Source organism: Onychostoma macrolepis, chromosome 08 (genome assembly GCF_012432095.1).
Source record: "Onychostoma macrolepis isolate SWU-2019 chromosome 08, ASM1243209v1, whole genome shotgun sequence".
Classification (NCBI taxonomy): domain Eukaryota; kingdom Metazoa; phylum Chordata; class Actinopteri; order Cypriniformes; family Cyprinidae; genus Onychostoma; species Onychostoma macrolepis.
This window is the reverse complement of record NC_081162.1, coordinates 20,705,000-20,726,624: the sequence shown is the minus strand read 5'-3', so window position 1 is coordinate 20,726,624 and position 21,625 is coordinate 20,705,000. Positions and strand designations below refer to the sequence as shown.

Genomic DNA, 21,625 nt, shown 5'->3' with positions numbered 1-21,625 from the left:
CCCTACTGTACATATTACGGATGCCAGGCCACTCGGCATCCGCTTCCAAGCACAAAACTGAACTGTAGTGCCACAATCTCTCACTCAGGATCAGACAAATACATAAACAAAATGGAACAGTGTTGCCATCCTCCTCTATAAAAAGACACTCTGTTGCTCTCTCTCCCGTTCGCTCGGGGTCTTCCGTCAAGTAAGTGGCGACAGAGAGGTGGAATTGTCAAAAGTGATGGATGACTATCAACCTTCTGCTCTCCCCCTCTTCAGTCCTGGGAGATTTACAGAGCTGCTGACTACCAGGCATGAAAACCAATCTCTTTCTCCATTTCTATCCTTCCCTATATCTCGCCAGCACTCTCTCCATGTCTTCCTTTTCCCTTCTATCTATCCATCTAACTCTATTATCTTAAGCCATTTCTTTCACCTCTGACAGATTTGGAGAACGCCGTCCATCTATGCAACCAATCAGCTCGCGTCGCTGCCGGGTAGTACGGCGGAATTCAGGTGACACGTCTGTCTCAGACGAGGACGTAAATTGCCGCGGTCTATGACAAGCGTTCCGCCTCCCGTCCTCTCCTCCCAACAGGATGAGGAACAGAATGCGCGCACGTCTAAATGTCGCAATTATAACATCACAAAGGGTGGCACCGTAGGCTAATTGTGCTCTCAAAATAGTAATGGCTTTATTATCACAACTATTTTGGTGAGTGTAATGATCGTTAGGAGGCATTATGTTAATGCAATTAAGCGCTAGCATTATTGTTCCAGACCTCTCTAATTGGGGGGATTTCAGAGGGCACCCTGTTTAAATATACTCCATGATACATTTACATGGCCCTACGGTGAAAAGGCAAGGAGAATGAAGAGTTTAAAGATTAATATGCTTACAATAAAAACAAACAATAAAAAATAAACAATACAAACCACTGGCACAACCAAACTCCTGTTTTCTCTTGCCGCAAGGTCGGCCACCCATTACTGGCTCTAATGGCACACTAACCAAGATTATATCATTTTCAAAAATAATACATCATAGAATAAAACTCATTAGTTACTAAGTGTCATATAAACATCAAGACAAATAAATAAGCCAGACATTCAGTTAGACTGATTCAAGTTACTGATTCTTTTTGGAATGATTCATTAAAAGAATCAAACCATGAGATTCATTTGTTCATGAATCAGATTCTATTCTTGGGGTCAGTAATGAATTTATATATATATAATATTAAGTGATCTCCTACTGTTTATAGGTTGATAGACAGATAGATAGACAGATAGACAGATATCAAGGACACACTAAATACATATATAATTTTACATAAATACATTTTTTTTTAAAAGATTTATATTTCAAATACATTTCTGAATGATCACGTGACACTGAAGAATAGAGTAATGGCTACTGAAAATTCAGCGTTGCCATCAAAAATAAATTCCATTAATATATTTAAAATATATTAAAATAGAAAACAATTATTTTGAATTGTAATAATATTTGACAATATCCCAGTTTTTACTGTATTTTTATTATTATTATTATTTATTTTTTTATTTAAATGCAGCTTTGGTGAGTTTAAGAGACCATAAGATTTCAAAAATATCAACCACAAACTTTTGCAATTCAGATTAAATTAAATCTTTTTATAAAATATTTCTAGTGTTGTAAATTGGGCTAGGCTTCCAACAGTTGTAAATTCCTCCAAACAGGCATGTGTCACATGTTGTAATGATATGCAAATGTTATTCAAATTGCCATCCAATCGACTGTAGTGAGCCTGTGAGAGTGACCTTAGACTTTAGAAGAGCTGGGCGAGAGAAATGGCTGTTGGCAGGGGTTGCCCTTTTGCTGCACATCTGAGACCATTTGTGTGGTTTGTCTTATGATGGTTAATATGAAGATTTGGGTTAAACCTTAAGTGTTTGTTGAAGATCAGCACAAAGGGCAATTTCACCATCTAAAAGCCATGGAGAGGCCTGTGCTGTGACCTCTCACCATGATCTCTCGCCTTTCTGTCATCGCACAGGCATGCGGTCTACCCCAGGTTAATCAGATATGTTCATGTTTTCCATTCATATTTCATGGCTCATCAAATTCAAATGAATTCCGCTAAAAAAAACTGCAACTTTCCATGGAGGTGTAATGTTCTCGTGCTGGTGCCTTGTTAGATTTTTTTTAATTTATTTATATTGTGTTTGTTTGTCTATTTTTACGCCACAGGACGAGACGGGGCGTGATTACCAACATGCCAGCAGCACGATGAGCAAATTTAGACCGGAGTGAGAACACCATCACAAAAGGCTCTGTACAAACACACACATTTTACGGGAAATACACACTTGGGCTAGGATGTTGAAGCTAACTGCTTTTTGAAGTTATTTTTAGCTTCTCTCTCACTGCGTCCACTCTCTGTCAGTGGAGCGGTCCATTGGGGCAGCACTGCACAGACAAAAAGAGAAATGGAAGGAGAGGGGAAAAAACAGAGAGAGAGAGAGAGAGAGAAAATGGAGGGTAAAAAACTGACAGAGTTGATGCCTGATGTTCCAACAAACAGGAAACCTCAGCTGACCTGCGGGTGAATCGCTGAGAACATTCCTGACCCACAGACTCTGAATTGCTTTTTAAACATTAAACTTTATAAAAATTGTGTAGTTTTCTGTGCTGCATTGATATACAGGAATTTAGACCGATATTCTAAACATACAGAACATTTGCATACTATGTATAACATGCATACTATATATTTTAGCGATAGTAAGAGTAGTATGGTGTTATGCTATTCAGAACATATCCCATAAATGTTCAAAAAATGTTGAGAAGCATGTTCAATGTTGTATAAATGTGTGTGGTATGAATGCAATCCTGATACGTTACATTCACCATATTGTTATTGTCACTGTCATGTGACCTACAGGATTGCTTCACTGCCATTCACAAATCCTCTCTCACGGCTTCATGTTATTGTCAAGTGTCCATCAGATGCACACTTCGGAATCTCACTGGAAGTCATCCGGTACTTTTGTCCTACTGTTTTGTGAGTACTGTCAATTCAGACAACTGTCAATTTTTCATAAACTGTTTTGGTAGGGAAGTATGCGATTTTGGATGCAGCCATTCTCTTTATAGAAGGATTTGATTGGATAAAAATCCTGATCTGGTGAAAGTGAATTTTAACAGATTTAAAAGTACTAAAAGTCACAAAACTCTCATTCTGATACCATTGCCTCTTTAAGTGCCCGCCTCCTCTGGGCCAGCAGCCAATCGTATGAGAGGGTGGCAGATGGGCAGCTGGGAGGGCAAATGTGGAGCTGGCTTCAGTGCGTGTTGGTCTTTTACAGGATGATAAGGTCAAGCGTTTTTTTCTTCTTCTTTCTTTTTTTCTCTTTTTCTCCCTCAAGTCTGCCACTGTACTGAGGTTTTCTGCAATCACGCACACACAAAAATTTACCACAGGCTTGCGAGAGTCAATATGTTATTCAGTTTTTTTCTCAATCTGCTATAATTACAATACAGCCCCCTGGTCAGAGCTGACATGGTGCCAAAATCCCCCACCGGCCGGAGAATGAGTCACAGAGATAAATATTACAGCAGAATGTGTGTGTGTGTGTGTGTGTGATTGTTTATGTGTTGGAGGTGAGACAGAGGCTATGAATACCGCTCTCCGGGACAGTTCACACTGTTACTATCAGCAGGTATTCTCTCATCCTTCTAACGTCCAAATGAATATGCAGATTTTAAGGAGAAAAGGGCAAATAAATAAGAGTGCATAAATCCGGCGTTTGTTTGCGTGAACGGAGGGGTTTCCTGCAATCGTACGGACGGTGACTTTTGACCCCCGCCGTTCTGTAGTGGAGGTTGATAGATTTAGCCTTCTGTCCTGCAGCTGCTGGCCCATCAATGCCAGCTGAAATGAGAAAATTGAAGTGGGCCTGTGTTATTGCCTCTGACCCTCTAGAGGCCGAGGCATCGTGGGGAGATAGACTGAGGGAGGGAGAGTGAGATGTGGTTGCGGAGGAGGTAAATAATGGCACAACATTGTTACTCACTTCCGTTGACTTCAGAAACGCCACAACCGCTCTAAATAACACCGAGGAAAAAAAGAACAGCGTCAAGAGCCCGAAAACTTCTAACGGCCCCCGACAGCACTGCTGCGTCGGCAGGAAGTGATGTCACAGGTCAGTGTTTTTAATTCGGAACGTTCCCAGGGGTACAGCGACCCCTCGGCCCTGCCGGATCAGCAGCGGTGATGGAGAGAGCCTGAGCGCGAGTGGCACGCCATCTCTGTGGAATATCAATCTGCTGCGTCTAACCGTCTCACCCCTCAGCTAACGACCTTATTAATTAATCAGCGCTGAACTGACTCGCTTATTTCTCCCCTTCTCGCCTGCTTGTCTTTAACCCCTCCCTCGTCCTCCCCTCGGCTCCACCGGGGAGAGCGTTTTGTAGATGTGAGGTGAGCTCTACCCCCATCTGTGGCTGCAGTACAGCTTGGCAGTGTGAGTTTTTGATTGAGGGGCTGTATAAAAGCAATCTTCCAGACCTGGGGAGGGAGAGAGAGAAAAAGAGCGGGCGGGCGGGCGGGCGACACTCATCTTCCTGCACATTGCACGTCTGGCTGCTTGCCTGCCGGGGCCTGTGTTTCACATAGCACATAGTTTATTATGGTGGCTGCTATCAGGCTCGCAGGCCAGTATCTGCTTGGGATGAAAACAAGAGCTAAGAAAAACCCCATTCAGGGGCATCTGGTGTCTCTGACAGACATACAAACCAAGACAGAGGAGAGCGAGGGAGGAAGACGTGAAAATGGATGTGAAAATGGATAATAAGCTCGCCTCCGACACCTGGAAAATGCGGAGGAGTATTCGATGGCTTTTCGTAGCACTTCCGCGTGGCAATGCATCACGCCAGGTGCGACGGGCATGGCCGCTCTGTTTGCTGAATGCATGAGAGCGTTAATGTGCAGGCTAACCTTTGGAAAGTCACACGGAACCAAAAACAATGGCGTTTCCCGGACTTGAGCGATTAAACGCTGATAAGCGTGGAAAACACCACGCCTGCTATTGATTCATGCAAAACAAAATCAATATATGCAAAACATGCAAGGAATTGTATGGAAATCACCCTTTCTTTGAGCCAAAATATACTTATATGAGAATATTTACATCTCTCGGCATGTGATCTGTAAGGAGAGGCTTAGAGTTTTGCAGTTATACTAAAGAACGTTCATGGAAATATCATATGATGCAGAAATTCTAAGCAGAGCATCAGTTCTGCATGGGCTGTTCTCATTTCTGGAGGAATTGAATGCTTGGCAAACAGCAGGGGACCGAGAGATTTAAAGTCTGCATACTGCTATTTGAGGGCTTTGTTTAAATGAAATACTTTAGAATGGCTAAAAGCTGTTCTTTAACTACAAAGCATAAGTCTAAGGAGCAAGAATGAAGCACTGGATCTCTTAAAACATCCCAATTGTTTGTTTTACAGTTTAACAGCCAGGTACCAGTGTGAAATACAACAAAATGCTAGCAATTGAACAACCTATAATTAAACATTAAAAATCTAAACAAAAAATCAAGATGAAAATATGGTAGTGGATGTGATTTCCAAGAACAAAAGTCAAGGAAATCAACAAAATTCAAAGTGCATTTGCTACAACAACAAAAAAAACAACTTCTATCCAGTATTCACAAACAACTAGAGGAGTCGTGGCAAAGTCATGGAAATATGTATGGCTGGCAAGTCTCATTTGACCTGCCACTGACAGGTGTGACAGCTCAATTTGGACCCTACATACTCATATTCAACCTTATTTGAGTCTATTAGTTAATTGAGTAGGAACATTCTCAAAAATGACTGTGAGCAGACTGCCTTGAGAGCTTCACATTTACACAAGAACAAATTCAATGTTAGAGTCTAATATTGATTTATCTATAAAAGGAAAGGCAGGCCCGAGGTTGGATTACCTTCATCATATTACTACAGTAAGAGTTGCACATGGGATCTCTAATGGTGTCTTGCTAACACACGCTGCAGGGAAGGTCAGAGATGAGAGCTGGGATAAGCAAGAGAAACACACAGTAATGTCTTTAGCTTACAGACTAGTGTTTCATCCAGCCTGCTCCGAGCACAAAGTTAGAGATGGTCAATTCAATCAAAGGGTGGATGATTACAGTATCAGCAATTTCTATATTATAGAGACTTCATACAGAGAAATGCCGTATTTGTTATCTATTAGACTCGAACACAAGCCTTTATATACAGTATCTCAGCGCTGTACTGCATATAAAGGTTTCTGAAAGTACAATATTATTTGTACTATACATACAATATCAAGCATATAAACTATAAGACTAGCAAATGTTAAAACAAATACTTTTTCATGTTCATGACACACTGGTTTGTGAGATTGGAAATGATTCTGTCCTAGCATGAACTACTACTGTGTATATGTATGTGTGTGTGTGTGTGAGAGACAGAAAGAGAGAAAGAGCAAGAAAAAAGAAATGCAGAGGAAAACCCATAAAGATGATCGACTGAATATTATTTCAGGAGGTCAAATTAGATTAATTAATCTAAAACTTGCTGCAGACCTGATAAAACAGGAAGAACATTAGTATGTACTCTTGGAGAAAAGTATGGCTTGGAGAAAATAAATGATAAGAAGAAAAGAAAAGAATAACGGGGAAAACGAAAAGAAAGAAAAGGAAAAATGAAAAAGAAAAACAATGGGCATTATCAAAAGGAATGCTGATGTGTGAGTTGCCATAGTGACTGGAGAAGGTGTGCCAGTCATGGCCATAATCAGAGCCATCGCTAAGTGTAGCTGTCATCAGAACAGCGCCAAAGAGAAAGAACCACCAGCACAAACGTCTCTCTGACTGCTAAAGAGGACGGATGGGAAATGTACTGCCTCTAAATACAGCTGCAAACATTCAATCATCACCAGCCATGAAAAAAATATGCTTTTTGGTGCCAAGGACTATCACCTTAATGTGCTGAGAGAGAAAATGTTTATTTGTTGATTTATTTATTGAAAGATTTACATTGTCAAACTGCATCTGACTCTAAACTGGAGGCGTACTGAAGATTTTGCCATGTCTAGCATCAGGAAGGTGAGATGTCAGTATCGGAAGTGAAAGGAACCCGGGGGTGTTGAGGCTGAGTTTGTAGGATCAGATTTATATGATGGGAATCATTCAATATCAGCCTAAAAGGGATTAGAGCACAGCTGACTGCTCATTTCCTTCATACTGCCTGTATAAGTACCTATAGTCCTGAATTATAACTGCTGACCCACACACACACACACACACACACACACCAGTATGTGCTGAGTGCATGCATGTATTCAATCATTTTCTGTTAGTTTGGATTGGAACATTGTATTGGAGTTTTTGCAGATCATCTAGGATTTGGCTTTATTAAAGAAATATTCTGGTTTCAACACAAGTTAAGTTCACTTGACAATGGCATAATGTTGATTTGAACAAAAATAATTATAAAAATCAAGGTTGAGGCACTTATACAGTGGAAGTAAATGGGGCCAATTTTGATAGGTTTTAAAAGCAGAAATGTAAAGCTTAACATTTTTTAAAACTTAATTTATGAATTTCAAAAAGCAGTCCATGTCATATTTAAAGTTGTTTTAGGGTTTTGTTGTAAAAGTCTGTTGTAAAAGTTTAATATAACTTCACACAGAAAAGGTTAGTGATTTTTTCACAGTACAATCATGATATGCATATTGTTTACATCTTGTGGCTATAAGATTAAAATCACATGTATTTTATTTGAATGTTAACATGTTTACAAAAAATGCAAATTTATGTTTGTGGTAATCAACATTATGCCTGACTGAGCTTAACCTGTACCAAACCTGGAATATCGCTTTAGGATCTGAATTTAAATCTAGAATGAGTGTGAACAGTACAGAACAGTATTCCATTTTCCAGAATGTTCCACTGATACATGATCTTTGCTTTGTATCTTGTAGTCCAAGTTAAGAAACACATGCTTAAACTACTGTACTTGTACCTTTTTCAATGTGTTTTCATCTGAAAAGAAATAAAACCACCGTATAATATGCATCTCGCTTTAAATCTAAATTTAAAGATAATCAGGATATTGCTTTTCTTAATGTCAATTCAGGAGCTGCGGTTCCATTGTTTACCTGAGTAAACTGGCAAGTGCTTTTCTTTAGCAACACATTCCACTGTGGCATCTTATTTAGACTTTGCATTTCATAGCCATCCAATTGCAGCATCCAAAGTAGCTTGCAATTCCACACTTGATTCGTAAATTCAATACTTAATTAAATGAGCCAGATAAAATCATAAATACATTAGGAAAATAAATCACATCAATTTACGTTAGCATTTCAAGGTCTGGTGTTTTTTTTGTTTTTTTTCTATTCTCTTCTCTTCTCTTCTCCAAAAACCTATTTAATTGTAAATGTAGCTTACTGTTTTCAAGGTTGCGGGTAATATGTCTTCAAATTCCCCCTGCATACATTTCCCTATAGCGTCCATGCAGAATTGGTCTCGCCATTATCTCTCAATGCTGTTAATGCTCTGATGGGGACCTGGGCTAATTTAAACCCAGCCTCACCTGAGGAAACTTTATTAATGCTGGGAAAAGTTATGAAACTATGAATGTTCTGTTAGAGAATAAGCTAACGGTACAGTTTGGATAACTCATTTCCTCCTTTTGAGAAAGCCAGTTGCCTCAGTCCATTTAAGTTTAGAAACCAATAGTTAGCAATACTATGAACTTATTGTACTTATTACTTAGTATGTCACTGTATTGATTAAAACAATTAAAATGAAAAACCTTAAATTAGTCTGCTTCATCTCTTCACATAACTGTTTTCTATTAAGTGCAATGAACCTTCAGTAATATTTAAGTGAAATGAACTTGTTTGACTGTGATGTTGTACAGTGATCAAAGCATGCATGAATGGAAGCTTCAAAGAACTGGATGAACATATTTATTCACATATACTCAGTGTTTCACCACCCAAAGTGGGTTGCAGATCTGAAGAACAATGCCAAATGAAAATAATTAAACAGCCACTAACCACATAATCGTGCACAGTTAGGATTGAAGTGCCACTGAAATTCACAGACCACATTGACAGCCCTGATTAGAATCGCAAAATAAACAGACTTATTAACATTTAAAAGGGAGGAGAAAATGCTTCCCATTTCTTTAGTGCTTCTCAAATATGCATAGATGGTTTACTAAGGAAATAGAGAATGAAAAGTACTTTGCGTAGCACCAGCCATTAAGAGTGAACACTCCTGCATCTCAAAAGGCCTCATTCAAAGTAAATGGAAAAATAGAAAACACAATTTCTAGAGATTTGGTACATCTGATAAAAAGAAACATCTTCCAGCCAGCTCACTCAAATCCGAGAGGGTGGAAGAGATACAAGCTTCTGTTCCAAGAGTTCTCCAGAGTTTGGGTCAAGGTGATCCATTGGTCAATGGAGCTGAAGAGCAGTGTGAAACGAGACCACGAGGTGTGTTTCGAGAAGAGCGACTTCACCTTTGAGAGGGGCGAACAAAAGCGGAGAGCGAGGGGGGCCGCGGCAATGGACTTTAGCTTGATTAAATGGTCAGTGAGTCGGAAAACAACCCTGATGTGATCTGTGACCTCAGGCCAAAATCTTTTTACGGAAAAGATTAAATGAAAACACCTTCAAAAGAAGCCATGGGGACAAAGTCAAGTTAGCTTCCCTGAAGAGGAAAAACAGAAAAAGAGTGATGTTCTAGAACTCACATTAACATTGAGCACATACAGTACTGACTGTAAGCTGCCAATGTGGACCATGTCCTTTCTTTAACAAACAACAGGTTCTCTGGTCAATGGACTATATGGTTCACAACACTTTTTTGACCTTGATATATGTTTTTTTGGCTCTGAGTGTGCAACATCATGCACAGGAGCAAGCAAAAAGTCAAAGATACATGCACATGTAGATTACAATCTGCTCTCGGACTATCATCGAGGACATCTCATCAAGGTTGCTGTCAGATTGAAAATATAAGCAGTGTATTTCCCACTGACAAAGAGAGAACGGAGAGAATTTATCATCAGAGGAATTTCAGCAGCTGCAGCAATTCATTTACTAATGCAAGAGTAGCAACAATCTCATTTAGTAAATCAGATTCATGAAGCCACACACTGAACACTTGTTCATATCTGCTCTGATGTGAATACAGCAAAGAACCCCTCTGACAGATTTTGCAAGAAAGAAGACTGTCTTAATGAAGTTATTTAAATACACTTGACAGCCCTATAAAATCTAAATCTGGTTTAGATTAACCTTTAGAAGCTACACACATTAAAAATGTACAGACTTTCTGTTTTCTGGCATCATGGACTACATATTGACGACTCATCTTGCATTTTTGTCCAATCAGTTCTAGGTTTTCAGATTTTAAGGTTAAAAGCTAATATGTTCTGCATTATTATGGTAAGAGGGTATGAGAGTTCATTCAAATGTAATTGTATTTATTTATGTTTTACTATATAAAGCAACAATTACCAATTCAACCTCTTTTTTTTTTTTCTTCTGTTGGCCCAAAATGACCTACTGTCTGCCTGCTGTAATTTGTAGTGAAAGACAATGGTAAAAGTCTACTTGTGTGACTGTAGTAGGAAGAAGTATTCTTGATCTGTAAATAGCACATAACACCTATTTCAGACACATGCAAGAATGTGCTTTGTTCTGTGGGACTCTTACTTTTGCAATTCAACACCATTTTAATCAGTGACAATCCAATCACAGTCATTCTTATGGCAATCAGAGAGAGAATGCACAGAAGCGTGAGACACAGAGAGAGAGAATGGTAGGGCTGCAGACTTTCATATCTTTCAAGCGGCAGGGACTCAAATCATGTCTCTATGAAGTCTTGATTAAAACGACTTTACAGAGTCAACTGCCCTGTGCGCACAAAACACATAATTTAGTGTTACAATTTAAGTGAAGAACATCTTGCAGAGATGTCAAAGCTTTGTCAAGGGATTATAGCGAAAAGTGTTGACTCTCAGAATAAAGTATTCTTATCAGTCACATTCAAACCAGAGTTGGAGTTGAGTTCTGAATATATGAGTGCAGACTTGAAGAATACATGAAGAAATAATGAAATAAATAAGTGTCATATATATGGGCGGACTCACACATGAGGTGTTTGCATGTCTCTCTTTATATCAACATGAAACGTAATTCTCAAACCAGTGCACTTCTGCAATGTGACGTATTTTCAAGAGAAACATGATATTCTATGATTTATCTTCAAGAAAAACATGAGATTCTAAAAAAAAGAAAAAAAATGCAATAAAATAAGAAATATGAATTAAAATTATTGAAATAAAATGTGACCCTGGACCACAAAACCAGTCTTAAGTGTCAATTTTTAGAAATTGAGATTTATACATCATCTGAAATGTGAATAAATAAGCTATTTGTATAATATTTGGCCGAGATACAACTATTTGAAAATATGGAGTCTGAGGGTGCAAAAAAAAATCAAAATATTGAGAAAATCGCCTTTAAAGTTGTCCAAATGAATTATTAGCAATGCATATTACTAATCAAAAATTACGTTTTGATATATTTACAGTAGTAAATTTACAAAATATCTTCATGGAATATGATCTTTACTTAATATTCTAATGATTTTTGGCATAAAAGAAAAATCTATAATTTTGACCCATACAGTGTATTTTTGTCTGGTTTTGTGGTCCAGGGTCACAAATGACAGTTTTAACTGTATTTTATGGTTAGTAGCCTAATTCTAAAATAAAATAAAATAAAAAACTATAAAGTATTCTTGTCAGTCATATTCAAACCAGAGCAAACTGAAGTCAAGTTCTGTACATAAAGTACAAAAACTATGAGTGCATTGTAAAGACTGCAAAAAGAAATAATAAAATAAATAAGTGTCATGTGGGACAGACCATCTCATCTCAATGTATAATTTTTCCTAAAACTTATTGCTATTTCATACTATACACACTGATAAAATAAAAAATAAAATATAATAAAATTACAGCAATATAATAACTATATTATGGTCATCTTTTAGTAGCCTAAAGCAAACCTTAAAATAAGTGATGGGAGCCAAAAAGAAAAATCATTTCAGAGGTAGAGCATGTTTACATTTTTATGAAACATTACAAAGACAAAGCCTTTTTTTCTTTAGGTATAATGTTAACTGATGAATTATGCACCAGGAATGCTCAAAAAAATAAACAGTTCATAGCCAACAATATGAAATGAGACACATTTGGGGCAAAAGAAAACAAACAGCCCACACAAGCTACGGCCACCCTCATCCTCACCTTTCTAAACGGCCACACCACATGGGAAATCGTCCTGCTACACAGGCCGACATAAAAGCACAATTATTCCAATGTTACACCAACTCGCTCTTCCTCTCAAAGTCTGCTTCCCTTCCTAGTGTGAGGAGGAGAAAGGTGACTTTCATAGAACAGCAGAGAAGCTGACTCAGACAGTCCTGAGCCCCAGCAGGCCACAGGGGCAGCTTTCTCTCTCTATCCCAGTCTGAGCTCACCATGTCTGGGTATTTTTATAAGACGGCTGCCTGTGGTCCGTAATGGGCTGAAGCCAGATATCATTAGGTGTGTGAGTCAGGGCAGACTGATCTACTCCTGCTGTATTGAGCTGGATAAATATAATCCATCTCTTCCATCCATTAGTTATTTATACCCGAGACCTTAATGCATTCTTTTTTTGGAGCACATTTAGCTTGCAGTGCCAGATCCGTATCTGCAGTGGTGTGTCCAGCTGGGTTCAAAAACCACCCGCCCTGCAGGCGAGATGTACATCTACTAGCTATCAGATACGACAGCTGGTTTATTGGTCGGGAAAGCTCTCATTGGCCAAATGAGGCGATCAGTAGCGTTAAGGAAAATGAGACTGCGGCAGTTATGCACAGAAGCCGTATCTTTTGGGATGGAGGTGTTTTGATGGAATGTGCCGTGAAGGTGAAAAGTTTTACCTCAGAAAAAAGAAAGGCTTTATTTGGAGAATGAGAGAGACAGAGTGTGTTTCAAGGTCTCTGGTGCCCCTTTCCCACCAATGGGCCACAAAAAAAAGGCAGTTCTAAGTTATGAGATCAACAGCATCTCAATCTGGCAAGACTCTGAGTAACGGCTCTGGAAAATTCAGCTTTGCCATCATAATAATAAAGTACATTTTCATATTTCATAACATATTAAAATAGAAAACTGTTATTTTAAATTGTGATACTATTTCACAATATTACTGTTTTTACTGTATTTATGATCAAATAAATGCAGCCCTTGTGTCCATAAGAGACTTCTTTCAAAAAATATTTTAAATATCTTACGACGGCTTGCAGAGCACCAGCTCCATTTTGGTGGAAAAGGGGTTCGAGAGGCCTCAGGACGTTCAAGTGGACTAGTTTTGTATTTCTGGATGTTTTTGAGACTTTCAGATAAGTATGATGCCCTGCTCGGAGTCACCTAGTGTCATCATCCGTCAGTGCAGAGGAGTGTGTGTATTTTTGAAGGGTCACTCTCTTTCCTCTCTCCATCTCTCTCTCTCTCTCTCTCGTTCTCGTTCTCACTGGATTTGACAGGTAAAGGAAACGGAGCACCAGAGCATGACAGCTAACAATGACCCTCTTCTCCCATTACACACACATACACGCACATTCAAACCTTTGGTGGTCAAACCCTCTTTCTTCATCTAGAGCAAACACTTAAGGCCAGTTTAATGGGTCTACAGGCAGCCTTCCACCCAATCGCAGCTCACAGGCTCATAAGAATGTGGGTAGGGAGATGTGTACTTCCTGCGCATGATTAAATGTGTGTGTGTGTGTGTGTGTGTGTTTCAGCACCTGCTGTCAGGAGTGGATGTGATGCTGACAGGTCAGTAATGTAGGATTAGGCTGGAGGGATTTCTGCTTGCTGCTGCTCTGCGGAGATGTCCTTGGAAAGGACGCAGTCCACTGCGGAGTGACTTCGCTACTTCGACTTCCCTTCCCACAATGCGTTTAATAGAGCGAATAGTACGGAGGCAGGATGTTTGCGTCGCATCTACAACTCGGGGATTCTTTACCTGCGGTATTATCTAAAAGGCCTCTTTCAGCGGCAGTCAAAGAAACACTTCCCCTAACAAACGTGTCGTACGTCCTTAAGTCACAAATGAAAGGGAAAAGAGAGGGAGAGTGTGGGCGAAAGAGAAGAGAAATGGCTCGTTTTATTTTTTTTATGCGTCTCCGTCGATGCAAAGACTTGCCGGGACACAAAGGAAGCCATTACTGCTTACCATTTGTTGAATTCTCTGGTGCCAGAAAACTGACAGGTCCATTTCTCTCGCCGTTCAGAAAGAAAGCGCAAGAGACAGCCATCGCATAGGACACCTAATTACCTCACATTGTGAGGGACAATACAGCCGGCGATAAGCCACCCTACTTAGGAGAGGGCCGTGTGTGAGTGTATGTGCGTGGGAGGACACGTGTGCGCCGGACAGACGTGAACTGCATGATCTCTGCATCCGTCTCGGTCCGAGCGGCAGACAGCGATGAAAGTCGCTCAAATGACTAATGTCTTCAGTGGTGAAAAATTAATGATTTTTCTAGCCAGGGTTAATGGACATGTCAAACACAGAAAATGAGTTGTTTGAAAGTAAATTACTGTAATCTATATTTAGGCAACTCAGTTAGCCTCATCAAGAGAGCTTCAACAACACCAGCGAGACTCTACCAACCCAACGCTCTCTCTCTCTCTCACGCGAACACGCGGAGCTTCTTCTACCTTCAGCTTCACGAAGAGACAACGATAGCGAACTGTGAAGGAGATTCACACATCCAGACACTCGTCCGGCCATTGGAGGAGAAGAGGATCAGGTGATCTTTCGTAAGAACACACTGAACAATTCATGAGAGAAGCGCAGAATGGACGGTTCACGCGCAACGACCCGTCCTGAGGAGGAGCAGTACTCGGACAACAAAAGCTTGATAAATGTGTTTTGCAGAGGTTTTGTTTATGTCCTGAAGTCTTGAAATATGAGGTTACAAAACACATTCTGGAAGAAAAAAGCTTAGAGGAGGGATATGAAGATGCAAACAGCAGCTATCAGAGATTCCATAGGGGGAGCTATTGATGTGCACAAATGCCATTGCAGCACTAAAAGCCTGTGTGTGTGTGTGTGTGTGTGTGTGTGTGTGTGTGTGTGTGTGTGTGTGTGTGTGTGTGTGTGTGTGTGTGTGTGTGTGTGTGTTTGAGTGTGGGACCTATCCCAATTCAGACACGGGCTGAGCTCAGTTTAAAATGAGGATTGGAGAGAAGGCAGGTTTCTGTGAAGAATGGTTCAGACTATTTTAAACAAACACAAAAAGCTACTCTGTGCTAATAAGATCTGTTATCCCAAAATGGGCTCACTGAACACATTCAAAATAACAATGAACAACAAAATTTGCCATCTGTCTCATAAATTGATATTTAAATGGCGATGGATTTTCAATATTATGTCAAGCATTATAAAACAGCTAGTAAAGCTGGTTTTGTTTGTCTTATTGCTACAGACCAATAAGGCTGCACAATTAATCAGCTACTGACAACAAAAGAGAAGTTTAAAGGGCTCCCTGTGGTTTTCTGCCATAATAAATATCATAGTAAATATTGGTATTGTAATTTTAAAGCTGTTCTGTAAAATAAAAAATAGTATTATTATTAACAAGTTTTTTTATGTTTTATTTTACAGTGAAGTATTTTAATAGTAATATTTCCTAATCTGTTTAATATTTGAAGAGTTTATTTGCAAAAACAGATAATTGTTCATATTAATAAGTCATGTTTTTTTTATTGTTATGTTTTTATTGTGTTTTATAATTATTGTGTTAGTTAGCTGTATTTTAGCTATTATTATTTAATCAAAACAACCCAACTGCAGTTTGATTGATATGAACTGGAATGCAGGATAAAAAAAAATAAAATACAAAAAAATAAACATTTTTGAACATTTTTAAAAACTGACTAATCTGTTTTTGCAAATGAACTCTTTATTTTTATATTATAAAAATGACAAGAATAAATTATTATTATTGTTATTATTATTAAATAATTATTTTACAATGAAATACTGGTAATAATTAAATGGTATGCTAATGGTAATATTTCTTATTTTCTCATTATTCGTATATACTAGATTTACGTTACAGTGAAATATTACTTGGTATCAGTAATATTTACTATTTTGCTTAATATTTTTAAACAATTAAACAATACCAAATGTATTCATTATTATTATTATTATTATTATTATTATTATTATAGTCAAGATAAATAAAAAAAATCGCTAATTTATATTTGCTGAAATTGTGCCCTGCAAAAAAAAAAAAGGCAATTTTTAGCTTGGGGGGTTGTGTTGAATAGCAATTCTACAGACCAGATATCAAAAACAGATATAAAATAATCAAATCATATTTCAGATAGAATGTATCAACAGTAACAAACCAAAATCTCAAAGTCCACATGACACAAGCTCCTCCTTTCAGCCCAAATCCCTTTTTTGTCTCCCTGTTTACATTTCCACAGAAATCATATTTCTCCCCCTCTTCTCTCACTTTCTCTTATTTTCTTCCACATTCACATGCCCTGTTCTTATCTCTCTATCCATACTGCACAAGGGCGAAACCCCCGAGCCTGCCCACCACATACGACCAGGCACAGAGATAACAGGTGTGTGTTTGTGAGTGGGGCGCCTCTGTGACTGACAGACTGCAAACACAAAGATATGTACCTTGGGCAGGCGTTTGCTGCGGGCTCAGATTGTGTACTATTAGCTGGTGTGGTAAGTGAGTTTGACGGCAGCGAGATTGGAACAGGGAGGGCCGTGCCAGCGATTCAGAGGGCCAACAGCAGCCAACACAACACACACACACACAGCACACCGAAGGCCCCATGGCACTGAGGGCAAGAGCAAAGCAATATGCCAGTATATGTGAACCAGTACAGGGGAGAGAGACGAGAACAGACCAGAAGAGATGGCACAAGATAAGCAGAGATGAGGTAGCATGAAACTGGACATGACCAAAAAAAAAAAAACATGAAAAGAAAAGAAGAAAGGGGGAATGAAGAGGTGGCATGAGACCAAAGACCAGATCAGTCCAGATGAGAAAAGACAAGACCAGGGGCCTGATGCATAGACAATAAATACTGCATATGCAATAAATGTGTATTTATGTCAGATAAAATTTTAAACACAAAAAAAGTTTGACAGTATCTTTCCAGTAATAATCTGTAAACAATGAATTTACCAATAAATCTAAACATCTAGTACATTTTATATATGCACTACCATTCAAACGTTTGGGGTCAGTAAGATTTTTTAATGAGTATGAAAGAAGGATGCTTGCTGACTACAGTAACACAGTAAAAACAATAATATTGTGAAATATTATTACAATTTAAAACAACTGTTATAATGTTTGAAAATATATTCTATTCCTGTTATGGCAAAGCTGAATTTTCAGCATCATTACTCCAGTCTTCAGAAATCATTCTAATACGCAGATTTGATGTTTAAAGAACATTTCATATTACTACATATTTTATTATCATCATAACCTATAATGTTAGTATTTTTATTAATATTCTTAATATTTTTGTGAAAACAATGTTGTTGTTTTTTCCTTTGATGCATAGAAAGTATTTTTTTTTAACAATGTAAATGCCTTTATTGTCACTTCTGCTCAATATATTGACATATTGACCCAAACTTTTAAACAGTTAACAGAAGCAAAACCATAAATAAATTAAAATAAATACACAGATAAGTAAACAAAGTGCCAATGGGGTAATACACTTAAAGTATAATCAAAAATATTCTCTGAAATCAAACAAAGCTTGTTCAATTGTACAATTGTGTCTCTCAGATCAATTTATAAGCAACACTGTTTTGTTTTGTTTTGTTTTGTTTTGTTTTATTTTGTAAAACCGCAAATAAACAGATAAAAATTTTAAATCATGTAACATCCATCTTATCAGTATCATCTATTTTAAATATCTTTACGGTTAAACACAGCAGTATCACATGTTTGGATGGCAATATGACAATTATTTGCACATGAAGTTATACATAAATTAATAAACACTCCAAGGTGAATAAGCGCAATACTTTTAGGATATACCAGAAGAGATGAGGAAAAGTGAATCATATGGTCCTATACAGGCACGGTTTCTCAGCAACAGGGCTATGAGAAGATGTGAGAGGTTGACTAGTGTCAGGACTCCACAGCACCACCATCCAGCAGCCACTATGCTCTCTCTTTCTCAACGAGACTTATTTTTCTAAACAGTTTGTGTCAATACACCGCAACTGCTTCTAAAACACTGACAAATCTACAAGTAAATCTCTTCATGCTCTAGTAAGAACTACATCTGTTTGTTAGTCTTGTCCAGTTGAAGACCAGGAGATGTGAATGTGGTGAAGCTGTGAGAGAGACAGCTCAGGGAGTGGGGTCTGTGCCCGCCTGTCTGCCTGACATCCACAGCAGTGCCTGGCCTCTTTGCCTCCATTCCAGCTCCGGTCCCCGAGCTGCCACTAACGATCACTCGGCCTACCCCGGCACACTTAACATGCAGACCATGCTAAAACACTGCGACGAGACAGACACACACGTAAACTCCCAAGCACACATACACAATCTGAATATAAGAGTACATGACAGAGAGGGCCTTACATAAGCAAAACAGTCAGCACTGCACTATTTTGATCTCTAGAACACACAATTTTGCACATAATGTTGTCGTACTCATTTTGATCAAAGAGAGCTGACTGATCATATGTCTGATATCATTTGAACATACTGTAGATACACTACAATATCATACACGCTAACTGGGCCAATGGAAAAAAAAAAAAGTTATATAATTTGTCTTAATGTATTTTTATAGAATTAAACCTAAAAATAATTTTCAAAATATTTATATTTATATATTAATTTTAGTGCTGGGCAATGATTAATCAATCAATTAATTAAAGGGTCACTACACCCCAAAATGAAAATTTTGTCATTAATCACTTACCCCCATGTCGTTCCAAACCCATAAAAGCTTCATTCGTCTTCGGAACACAATTTAAGATATTTTGGATGAAAACCGGGAGGTTTGTGACTGTCTCATTGACTGCCGAGTAAATAACAGTCAAGCCCCAGAAAAGTATGAAAAACATCGTCAAAATTGTCCATCTGACATCAGTGGTTCAATCTGAACTTTATGAAGCAACAAGAACACTTTTTGTACGCAAAGAAAATAAAAATAATGACTTTATTCAACAATTCGTCTCATCTGTGTAGCGTAATGCCATTTTGGAGAATATCCGCTGGACGCAAATAACGTATTGTGGCTGACACAGAACAGCGAACGCAGTTTGCGTCCAGCGGATATTCTCCAAAATGGCGCTACAGTGACACAGAGGAGACGAGTTGTTGAATAAAGTCGTTATTTTTATTTTCTTTGCGTACAAAAAGTATTCTCATATATTTATACTCCTATATACACACATATGTATATACAATAACATACAATACAATAATAAAAAATGTAAGATTAAATAAATATAGTGTAAATATATTATTTAAATATTTTATAAAACAATATTTTATTAAATTAGGACCGCCTACTCACCTGTTAACAGGTGTAAACTGAATCAATGTGACATACGCTAGGCCACAGCTCCTACATAAATACATCTGACACCAAAGACACTGAAGAAAGAGCTACAAAATTGTGCACTGCAGTTTTACAGATTCATAAAGAAAGATAATAAATTACTATCTCCATGGTGAATAAGCTGACGGCTACATTTCCATTTCCGTTTCTTTTGTTTGTCTGCATGCCTCGCTGTCATAGCGTGCAAGAGAGGTGACCGGCGTGCTAATGAGTCCTAAGTGGCACTGTTTGTGTTTACACCTGTTTATGTGCAGGCTGTTATCAAGCTTTACATGGAGTAAACATACACACACACACACAAACACAGTGGATGTGTGTTAGCTGCTCTTCTATGAGCCAACATCACTTCTGTTCTCCTCCTGCCTGCTGTTTCTGTGTATTTCTGCCCTGCATCTGTCTGCTAACAGCCATCCACATATGAAGAGAGACCCCTAACCGCCCATCTGTCACTTCCTTTCTTTCTCCTTCTCTCTCTCTCTCTCTCTCTCTCTCTCCTGATTCAATCTCTTGCTCTCTGTGCAGTAGGGCTGGGTGCTACGATACTGTAGATAAAGAAGTAAAAATGCAGCAGATAGTATGTACTGTAAAACATACAATAGGTTTCAACTTACTTAGATTCTGCGATAGAGTGGCTTTTTTTTTTTTTTGAAACCGAGGATCTTCTTCATAATCATTGATGGAATCCCTCACATCCCTAACACCAGTCTTTTTTCCCCCTGATTTTTATTTTCTGAAATACTTTTTGCTTCGTGTAATTTACTTGCGGACTAAAGTTTGGAGAAAATTTATGGAAAAATTAATCTGGAACCACTAAGCGGTCACCTGCTGGGTCTCCATGTAACTACTTTTTATGTGAATTTTGAAATTGTGCTTAAGAAAACCTTAATACACTTGATTGAGGCCGAGGTGGATTTTCATCCACAAATCAAAATGTGCATTAAGGTTTTCTCTTTTTTTTTTAGCCAAAATGATGATGCATTGTCACCATTTTTGCACATTTACAGGTAATATGCCTCTCCATGACACACAATTAAGGCAGGTTGCCTGGAGATAATATGCATAATGTGAATAACATAACTGAGGGAAATGAGCAATATTGTGCATTTTCTCCTGCCAAATTTTCAGAAATAATCTTAAAAATGTTAAACAATTGAATGGAAAACCAGCAAATCATTTGTTATGAATAGTCGTTTTCTTTGCATTCCAAAATAAATATGTAAATAAATGAAAAATACATATAAATAAATGAATATATTATATATTATATATATATTAGTGCTGTCAATCGATTACTCTTTCATTTTTATTCAGCCATTATCAGCCTTTATACTGGCAATAAAACGTTTACCAAGCCACATCGCTTCAATCCCAGTATACATTTACCCAACTATTATCAGAAGTATTTCTAAATAAATACAACAAAATATTTTCTTGCGACCTTAAGTAAAGTATTATGAAAAAATGCATTATGAAGAAGAATTGGACCTGTTCTGGTGCATTAGAGCTAGTATTAGCATCATGCTTCATAAGACAATTTATGAGATTAATAGTACACTTTTACTCAGAACTCACTTCAAACCACCATCGAGTGTTTGTAATAACTTCCTTTTGCGATCACATGTGGAATTTGGTCGTTTACTGTTGTTAAAATATGCTATTTATAGCCTTTTATATCGCTGCACAAATTAGCATAGATGTTAGGGTGACCATACGTGCCATTTTTCCCGGACACGTCCTGGCCAGGATTTCTATATTGCTTTGATTCAAAGTACCTCGAGAGCATTTCAAAAATATAAGGAACCGATGTCATCGAAGCCACTCAAAAAAAATCCTGGCCAGGATGCGTCCGGTAAAAATGGCATGTATGGTCACCCTAAGACTTAGTTCACACTGCAGGTC

General features: G+C 38.1%; 1 protein-coding gene across 7 annotated transcripts in view; it reads right to left on the bottom strand.

The window, feature by feature from the left end:
* The window catches only part of bend5 (BEN domain containing 5), a 338,217-nt gene that overhangs the window by 231,804 nt on the left and 84,788 nt on the right, over positions 1-21,625 (bottom strand). Inside the window, exon 1 of one of the 7 annotated variants that reach the window (XM_058785811.1) lies at positions 14,319-14,591. The exons of the other annotated variants lie outside the window; for them this stretch is intronic. Coding sequence (XP_058641794.1) covers positions 14,319-14,360 — 42 coding nt within the window. The 5' untranslated portion in view covers positions 14,361-14,591. Of the gene's footprint in view, positions 1-14,318; positions 14,592-21,625 lie in introns of those variants that run through there. 7 annotated transcript variants of the gene reach the window in all.